At 28.9% G+C, this 10,400-nt stretch overlaps 1 protein-coding gene across 1 annotated transcript in view; it reads left to right on the forward strand.

Moving 5' to 3' along the window:
- Window positions 1–1,950: 1,950 nt before the first annotated feature.
- LOC100164991 (Wilms tumor protein 1-interacting protein) overlaps window positions 1,951–10,400 on the forward strand; it is a 13,053-nt gene continuing 4,603 nt past the window's right edge. Inside the window, exons 1-5 of the mRNA XM_001951006.5 lie at window positions 1,951–2,406; window positions 7,322–8,630; window positions 8,867–8,963; window positions 9,041–9,210; window positions 9,629–9,822. Coding sequence (XP_001951041.1) covers window positions 7,332–8,630; window positions 8,867–8,963; window positions 9,041–9,210; window positions 9,629–9,822 — 1,760 coding nt within the window. The 5' untranslated portion in view covers window positions 1,951–2,406; window positions 7,322–7,331. The remainder of the gene's footprint in view (window positions 2,407–7,321; window positions 8,631–8,866; window positions 8,964–9,040; window positions 9,211–9,628; window positions 9,823–10,400) is intronic.

Raw genomic sequence — 10,400 nt, forward strand, 5'->3', positions numbered from 1 at the left:
GTAACTCGTTAAGTAACTTAGTTAAAAGTAACTTAACTTTAACTTTTTAACTCGTTAATGCCCAGCCTTGCAAAAAATGTTCAAATGCTCTTTTTTTATATAACATTTTCTGGAATTTGGGAGATAATATCAAAAATGTGGGGAAGTCGATTTCAAGTAGACTTGATGACGAATTCAAATCTGTTTTCAGAATTCTTATCGCTTCATTAGATCAATTCGTATGTTTGGCAAAAAACACGTCTAAAATACTATGTCACGCGTATGTTAGACGAAGGCAGAAAATCACGATATCGAATCCCCTTAAAAATATTTTTGCATATTTGTATAATATACTGTCAGAAAAAAATATATTCGATAACAATATTCGTTTTATGCAATTGATTGTATTCCTTTTCAAAGAAAAATCTATTTATAAAACAATATTATACGTAGTACTTATTAGGCTAGGTTATACTCATAATAAAAAAAATATATATTTTTTACAATAATACAATATGTAGATTAAGTATTATAAAAATAAAAATATTTTTTGACGCGGACATTATACATAGGTATGGAAAAAAACTAACAATTTTTAAGCAAGTCAACTATATATTTTCGTTGCTAATCTTAAGCCTAGAAAGTAAAATAATTGTGAATTTATTTTTTTTTGTTTTGTTAAGAATATTGTGCTACTTTTTATTTAAAGAGGGCTTGTAATAGGTAATTGTGCTGTGTTTTCCTTGTAAAAGTATGTAATATATATGCACAAAGTATGCAGAAGTTTTATCTAATAAATAGAGTAGTTAATGTAATTATCACTCACTTTTGATCAAAAAATCAAGTATATAATATTAATTGTAGTAGTAATATTTTTGCTACATTGACATGACATGCGTACACGTACGAGAGCGCCCTGATATTTCTTTAATACTACCTTCTTACACATTTACACGACCAACACGTTATCACATAGAAAATAGCCTATATTGAACTCCTTAAATACAGGAATCGGTATCGCTTCGTTAATTGTTATAATTGACAATTGTTGTAATAACTGTATATCTATGGTAGCCGGTAGGTACTCATTTTTTGCATACTGCCTAAATTAATAAGTACCTATAAAATTCATTTTTACCTGGTAATTTACTCATTTTTAAAGAAAAGAAAATTTAATAGTTATAATCATTTGCACAATTATTTAATGCCACAACTTTAAAGTTGAGGTATCACTCCTTTTAAATATTTATAGTTCCTGATTGTGACATAGGTACACTCAACATTTCTTTTCACGTTTCTTATTTAGTAGTTAATCTATTTTAAATATTTGTACAATTGTTGAGTTGTTAGTACATACAATAAAACCATATTATAATTATTATTATTGTACCATAAAAAAATGTAATATATATTCTAAAAAGCCAATGATTAGGTAACTAAAAAAATTTAATTTGGTGATTAAGATACCTTAGTTACTTGCCTAAGTCAAACTTCTATCCAAAATATTGTAAAATATTTATCTGAATAATCTACCTACGCGAAATTATAGTATTATTTATTTAATTCATTATATTTCCCGAGTGCGAGGGTGCCAACAACAAACGCTAGATTGTCTAGTTGGTCACATTGGTCCGGCAGAAGTCGTCGCTGGCGGCTCAGAAAAGGGCCACCTGCCCGCCGCGTTCTTTGTTATCGTTACTGTGTGCGTGCGCTTGCAACTGCATTATTCGCGGTAGTGCGCGTGCGCGAGTGTATCGTATTTTCAATAGCTGCCACTGTTGTCATTACTACAAAAAAATATACAATGTATAATATTGTATACATATAATAATAATATTATATACTTTTATGCTTACCTGCGCGCGGCCCCTTCGACCTTCGTCAACCCGTTACAGTGTGCTTCCCCCCCTCCTCCTCCGACCAGTCATGCGACCGGCTCACGAAGACGCCGCGTGCCTCCAACCACCACTCACCGAACGGCATTACACAACATCACTGTTCACGACAGCTGCCGACGAACTGCCGTGCGCCGCGAGCCGCGAGGCCGTTTCGTGAATTCGTGATTATAATATCATATCACACGCACGCACGCACCCGAACTTCTTCTTATATTCACGTTGTTATTATTATTATTATTATTATTATTATTATTATTATTCGTCTCGCAGCGTCGTCATTGTCGCCCGGCGCCGCCGAGGTTTACTTTTCCCGTTCAGCATCCGTTTTTCCAGACACCGCAACAGCAGTTGCAACCGCCGAAGTATCAGCAGAGTAGTACGCCTCCTCGTTCGTTGCGACGCATCGCCAGCTGTTGGCTGCCACAGTCCTTCCCGATTTAGCCGAGTCCTGTCTGCGATTATGCTTCGATTCACCGTTGCAGGACCAATGTCGACAGACTGTCGCCACAAGTCATCTTGAGACTCACAGGTAATAGTCACCTAAAACTGTACACGGGTCATCTTATTTTGAAATAATTTGTTGGTTGAACACTGTTACTATGTGGTAGAGAACCATTATCATAGTCATCCGAGAGTTCATCTGCCCAAAGCAAAATATATTCAAGGTACCCAATTTGATATACACAGGACTGTTAACGTTAAGGTTACAGTGGGTTAGCATTTGCCACTTTCAATTTGGTTCTTTTATTCAACGTTATTAATTAGGTAGTTTCTGCCTGCCAACTAAACACTTGTTACTTATGACTTGGTATAATTATTTATTTTGTCATATGGTAATGAATACAATTTTTGTCCAGTACCTACGCATTTATAATTAGAACTATTACCAATACCCACTTAAAATCATTTAATAGACGAACATTGATTTTTATCAAGTAAACAAAATAAGTTACTCTCAATACTTATTCTGTATTATTCTATGCAATACACTATTTACATTCATTACTGGTTTTTGTTTTTGAGTTTGCGATTAAATATTAAACATTTATTGTTAGCATAGCTAGATTAAAAGTTCCCTATTGATGTACCTAGCTTTGTTTTGTATGGATATTTAAACTTATACCTATTGAAAGCAAATCAACTTCCTTATTAGGTATTAATCGACCGAGTAATCGACTGTCATATTATACCTTTATGATTAACTTTTAATTTCACCATACTATTAATATATCGAGTCTAATAAACAGCGATAAAATAGGTTTTGATTATGCTTACAGTAACATAATATAATTACAATATATACATTTATTATGTAAATATTATTGCCTCAATTATTACTTATATTTCCATGGAATTCAATTTAACTGAATTTATTTTATTTTAATATATTGAGCGATATAACTTAATATATGTTACACTTTGTTCCATCTAAGAGTAGACCGCTTTTGCGCATGCAGACTGAGCCGCCGAACAGTGCCTGACCCATCCCCCCCCCCATGTGATGGCTATGCATTCTGTGATTGGCAGACAGTCATTGCGGGCCGTCATCGAGCGCCTGTGCAAACGCTCTCACCGATGTCTGGATTGTGGTTGGGATGCGTGGTAAAAACGTGGTTTGGTCAGCCAAGTGGTTCACTCTTAGATGAAACAGAGTATGGAACTAGAAAAGTAGAGTTCTGTTTTACACATCATTTCACATCTATTGATTAGGTGTTACAAGTATTAACAATAGGCTGGTATATATTTTATGCTTTTTTTTTTTTTGGCTTTTTATATTTTATGCTTAAGTACATATAAAAAATAATTTTATTACTGAAATATTGTCAAATTATCTCATTTAAAAATTTTAATTTCAAGTTACGGTTCATACTTATGTATTTAATTTAGTATTACCTAATTCAACAACCTATTCTTGTTTTACCTGTTTATAGTATTAGCCATTAAGTATAAGATTTATCAAATGAATTCAGTAGGTATCTTTACAGGTAATTTGTTGTTAAATTTGCTAAATTACAAGCAGCAACCCTAAAGTAAATCTTAAAATTAAATGCTGTCAGCTATTGAAGTAGATTATGAAAATTGAAACATATTGTAATTATTATTAGTATAGTATAATATAAATATGTGTGGTATTTGTAGTAAAATACGTTATAGATCAGAATAATATTATTTTCTAGTAAATATTAATAATTAGTTAGCAAGTCAGCAATTATCGTTATTTAACTTTTTAGGGGCTACACGGAATAGAACATTTATTTTATTTTAATGATGTTAGTTATAGTACTATCACAATTCAACCATAGTCAGTGATCTTATACTGAGACGTGCCTGTCTACAGACGGCTTACATTATATCTATTTAATTGATTATTTTCGTTACATGTACCAGCACATTTTGTAAATTGTAACTTATAGATAATATTTGTATTAGTCATTTATGATATATTATACTATGTTATCTCCCTTTTTTGTATTATATTTTTGTTTGTACTATTTTCAGTAATATTTTGAGTCTATAATCTTTAATTTGTATTAGTAAAATAATTGAAAATTGAAGAATTTGAAATGAAAAACTAATATTATAACAATATTGTATCTGGTTATGATAGAATAAATAAAAAAAATCTTATATAGCAATAAGGTTTGTTGAAGACGCTGTAATTATAGATAATATAACAATGGATAGGATATAAGAACTTATCACTAGACAATTTAGGGATACGTTTTTAATGTTATATGGGGCAAATATTGATATGATAATAAATAACATTAATGATTAATTAGTAATAATTAACGATCTATATTATTCTATATTCTAATTACAATTAATTATGTACTCAAAGTTAAGAGTAATTTGAGTATTTCAATTTCCATTTTCAGGCACAGCAATCAAAATACAAATTTGAAATTGACAAATATTGTAAACAGTTTTTGGACATAACCTTAAAAAAAGCCCCAAATCGTCTTTCTCTCTTTACGTTCTTTCTTCCCCAAAAAAGCACACAACCCTGGACGAAACTGGTATAGGCATGTCCTATCATTTCTTATATCTATGACTGTAATGTGAAGTGTAAGGCAAACATATTATAAACCTGTTGAGTAGTTAGAATGCCATCTTATTTGCCAAGAATGTTTTCATGGGAAAATAAAATAATAATTTTTTTAATAATAAATACAGTAGGTAATAAAAAAACTTTGGAATTTTGAAAAAAATTATTTCCACATTTAAGATTTTTGTACATATTTTATCTTTGTTTGTATAAGCATTAATAGTAAATATTATGTTTTTATTTTTTTTAATAATATCCACACATTTTAAAGTTAATATACATTTTTAGTTTAGCAATACTACAAAATACTACAAAATATACAATAAAAAATTATAGGTAGTACCTACCACAAAAAAAAAACTGGGTATTTAACTCTGAATAATTATTTGGTAACATTTGGTGAGTTTCTATATTTATTAGTTGTCGGAGCTTGGTATAAATAATATTGATTAAAATTTAATAGAATAGCTATGTGGGTGATCACCTTTGCTTAAGGTATTTGCTCTTATAGAGAAAGAATGCAAACCCGCATGTATACTGAAATTTTAAAACTTGCTTTAAAATTATATTACCTATGAAAGTTTATGAGATGTATTTCAAACCTTTGAATTTATAAATTGGTCAAATCTCTCTAATATTAAAGCTAACCAAATTGGTTGTATTGAACATAATATAACATATGCATGTTCCAGTGTCCCCTTAATCATAATTCATAACCAGGGCTAGGATTTATATGCGACAGCATGTTTTTTTTGCTACTTCTGATTATTGATTTTGTCAGTAATGTCCACGAATTACCTCATGATGAGATAAATGGTGGTATTTTTATTTTGCATGTTTTTGCATATTTTGGATAAAATGCATATTATTGCATATATTGAATAAAATTAATATTATTGCATTTTTCAATTATAAGAATGTAAATAATGCATGTTTTATAGTATATTTCATAAAACTTGGTTTTTTTGTCTTGGTTTTTTTTTATTTCATGTAACACGCACATAGTTAATGTGAATTATACATTTTATTTTTAAATTATTTTATTTTATTTTATTTCTAAATTATATTATTTTAAAACAAACAGCCTATCATTGATGTAATTTAATAAATAAATATTTTTTTGTAACTATATTTTAGTGTTTATCTTATAAAAAATTAAATGCATATTTTTGCATATTTTGTTATATAAAATGCATATTTTACAATTTTTTATTGCATATAAATCCTAGCCCTGTTCATAATTATTCATCGACCTTCTAATAATTATTTCTTTGTAATACATCAACCTTGTTTATAATACATACCTAAAAGAATTAGTATAGAAGTTATTTTCACTAACTACTTTTCTAGTGTATTTGTAAAACATCACTCCTTTATAACCCTAATCTTATTATCACAGAAATTAAATAATTTCGTGTTAAGTAATCTTATTCTGTCTTGGTTAACATCTTTCGTTACTAACAGACTTCAAATTATTAAATTTAACATTTTTTTTTATTTTATCCTAATCATGTTTTTTCTGCAGTTCAGTAAGGTTCTCACCATTCCTCACTTTTATTCAATATTTTTATAAATTATACAATCTCAAATCTGCAATTTACTAAATTATATTCTTTTGCTAATGATTGCAAATTACTTGGATCTATTAATACAGTTTAAAAATTGTGCATTGGAAATTATATGAGTTTAAACCTATCTAAATTCTGAGTTATCTCTTTTTATTGAAAAATCGCATATTATACATTCTTCTTATTTAAGATCAAACTTTATGTAGCATATTGTTATATATATTAGGTATTTGGGCATTACCTAGTTTACATCTGATTTAACTTTTAATCTCCATATCTCTATAATTATTAATAAGGTCGCAAGACAGTTAGGAATCATTAGTCAAAATTGTAATAATGTAAATAGCATTGTAACTTTAAATACCCTTTACTATCCTTTGTTCGTTTGTTCATGTCTCAAATATAATTAATCTCTTTGATCACCATATCAACTATTTTTTAATAAAAGATGTAGAATCTATTCAAAATCGATTTCTACGTTTTCTTTCCTTTAATTGCAATGTTTACTAAATTCCATATTCATTATATAAAGAGAAATATTTATTTGTATTGATTGTAAATAGTTCATAGTTTATTGTACATTATAATATATAATTGTAATAATTAGACTTGGGTTCATATTTAGTATAAAAATAAAATTCCAATTATTTATACAAAAAATTGTGCAGGTTAACAATAATTAAAAATAAGAGGCTGTAAGTTTTATATGTATTATATACTATATAGGATTGTGTTGCTTTCAATTATGTAATGTAACTTTGTATTTTGAACTATAGCTTTTAAATCAAATTAAAGTGTTATAATAATGTTAAATTTTTTTTTTTCAGTGAAATTATTATGGACAAACGTCAAAAAAACAATTACTCACCAAGTACAACCGAAAAAACAAGTCCAGAAAAAAAGAATGAAAAACTACTATCAAACATTGGTTATGGAAAAATTTTAGTTAAAACAGAATCAAACATAATGAACAATAGAGTTTCAGATTCAATTAATTCAATTAAACCGGCTGTGCTGACTGATCAAGATATTAATAATTACATATTAAATTGTGTTTCAAATTTAAAAGTTAGTGATCCAAAATCTCCTACACATTCCAAGTTATTTCCATTTAAATCAATGGATTTATCTAACTCAACAGATAGATTACAAAGTAATAATTCTTTTGATAGTATGAACGGTACTAACAATTCATATTTACATTCCAACATTGATCAAGGTAAATATCCTAGAAGCAATATGACATTAAAACCTTCATTATCAAGTCCACCACCATATTGCACATCAATCGGAAATCGAGACTCGCCAAGTCCTCGTGCTAGTATTGGGTCTATTAGTCATGAATTAAAATCATCTCCTTTATATGAGAATGTTGATTTTTATAATGGTGGTCGCTCCTCTACTCAAACTCCTACATATTACCATCAAAGACCTAGACCAGGTTCACATTCCAGTGGTGGATCTCAAGACTCAAGACATTCCAGCCCTAGAACTAGCATAGTTTCTTGTGAAGGTTCTTCAGCGCTATATGAATCAACTTACCGTAAAGCCCAACCCCAAGTTCCAGTCAGCTACCCCAAATACATTCCACCTATGGGAAAGGAAGTTCCACCTTATGAAGCACCACCTGTTTATGAAACTTTATCCGATACTAATAAAAATTCAAATTGTTATGAACCTGCTAAACCTGGTCCACAAGTACCCACACAATCTATTGATCACATTAGCCGTTACCCAGCTCAACATGCTACACCATACATAAAACCCATACCTACTATTGTTCCACAAGCAATAAAAGCTTTATCAGAGTATGCGTCTCAAACAAATCCTCAAAACATGAGATCATATAATTCTGCAAATAATGTAAGCTATTCTCAAGATCCAGTAACACCAAAATCAACATCAGTAGCATCACAGATGTGTGTAGTAGGGCAACCAGCACTTGCCGAATCTAGATCTCAAAAACAACATAATACCATGCCTAAAATTTTTCAAACAGCATCAGCATATCAACAGGAGTCACCGATACATCAAAATAAATTAACACGGACTTCACCAACACCTCCTTTACCTATTAAAATTAAACAACCAGCTAAAAATCTTCTTCCATATAATGTTACTCCACCTAGACCAATGGTAATTTTATTTCAATTATTATATAATTAAATATAGTACTTGTATGCATTCATGGCTATTTTAATTGTAGTTAATGAAAGACAAAATATTTTAAATTTCTTATTTAGTTATCATAATTTGATAATGGTTAATTTAAACAACCATTTGTGGAAGTACAATAATTGAATTGTTGAATTTATAAAACTATATTGTTCCAATAAACTTTCACTTGGTTAACACTTTTACTTTAATTTTAGGGGCCGACAGAAGCAGAAAAGAAAATTGAAGAACTAACTAGACAGTTAGAAGAGCAGATGGAAACTCAAGAAGTTGCTGTTGGTGGAGAATATTTTGGTCGGTTTTATTATTTTTAACCTTAATAAAATACAACTATTTAAATGATTTTACATAATTGAATTAATCTTATTTAGGAATATGTCATACTTGTGGTAATAAAGTTACTGGTGCTGGCCAGGCTTGTCAAGCAATGGGAAATTTGTATCACACTAATTGTTTCATATGTTGTGCTTGTGGTCGTGCACTTCGTGGTAAAGCTTTCTATAATGTTTATGGAAGAGTGTACTGTGAAGAAGATTACATGGTATTAACTTTAAATAATTAAACATAATATTGTTTGTTTATAATAATAATACATAGAACATATTTTGCAGTGGTTGGGCGCTACTGGTTTTTTGTAATGCTATAGCGACCACCAAAAATAATTAAATTCACTATCTCAATTAATATTGTCATTCAATTCTTATAATTTTATATTTAAATTTTAAATAAATATATTTTTATGCTAAAATTAGTATGGACGGGGTTCTATCAATTAAATCCAATACATTTTCTAAAGTAAAATAGTAAAATGTTTAATTTCGTAATTTGAATTTTTCAAATAATTATAATATGTTTATAGAAAGTTTTGATACTTTATATTTGTTAAAAATTACAGTATAAAATATTTTTTTTTCTTGACAGTTAATATTGTGATTTGATGTTTTTGTTGTTTATTTTAGTACATAGGTTTTCAACAAACTGCTGAGAAATGTTCGATATGTGGACATTTAATAATGGAAATGATTTTACAAGCTATGGGAAAATCCTTTCATCCTGGTTGTTTTCGGTGCTGCGTTTGCAATGGTTGTTTGGATGGAATACCATTTACAGTGGATATTGACAATAAAATTTACTGTGTTGCTGATTATCATAGGTTAGCATAATATGTTAATCATTACTTACACTCTAACTGAACATATTCATTTTAAGTGGTATTATATATAATTATGAACTACTAACATTATATTACTATACTGTATAAAGTATTATTATGTACATTGTACATTTAATTTTTGATATTGTAAAAAACATATAGTATGGGGTGCCATAATGTGAATTAGATTGGTATAAATAAGGTATTATTGTATCATATTATTATCTATCTGAAAAGTAAAAACAGATAAACAGTTCAATACACTGTAAATTATAAGTTATAATAATGCAACAACAATTTATCCTAACAACTTATTCTTTAATAGATTATAAAATGAATAGATATTATGAGGACGTGATACCCGCATGCGTTGTCTCCGTCTTACAAATGCGTAACATAGGAAATTATACGCAAAGCAGAACACGTATAGCTCCGTTAGCTTAAAAATTAGAGTAAATTGACCTCTTATAAAAGCTAAAGGTAAGATTATTATCTAAACAACCTCATATGCTTTTTATTATATTTTATTATTAACGCGAGTTATGAGTATTTTAAAATTGTAAATTTTTTATCAACTT

This window comes from Acyrthosiphon pisum, chromosome X (assembly GCF_005508785.2).
Source record: "Acyrthosiphon pisum isolate AL4f chromosome X, pea_aphid_22Mar2018_4r6ur, whole genome shotgun sequence".
Lineage (NCBI taxonomy): Eukaryota > Metazoa > Arthropoda > Insecta > Hemiptera > Aphididae > Acyrthosiphon > Acyrthosiphon pisum.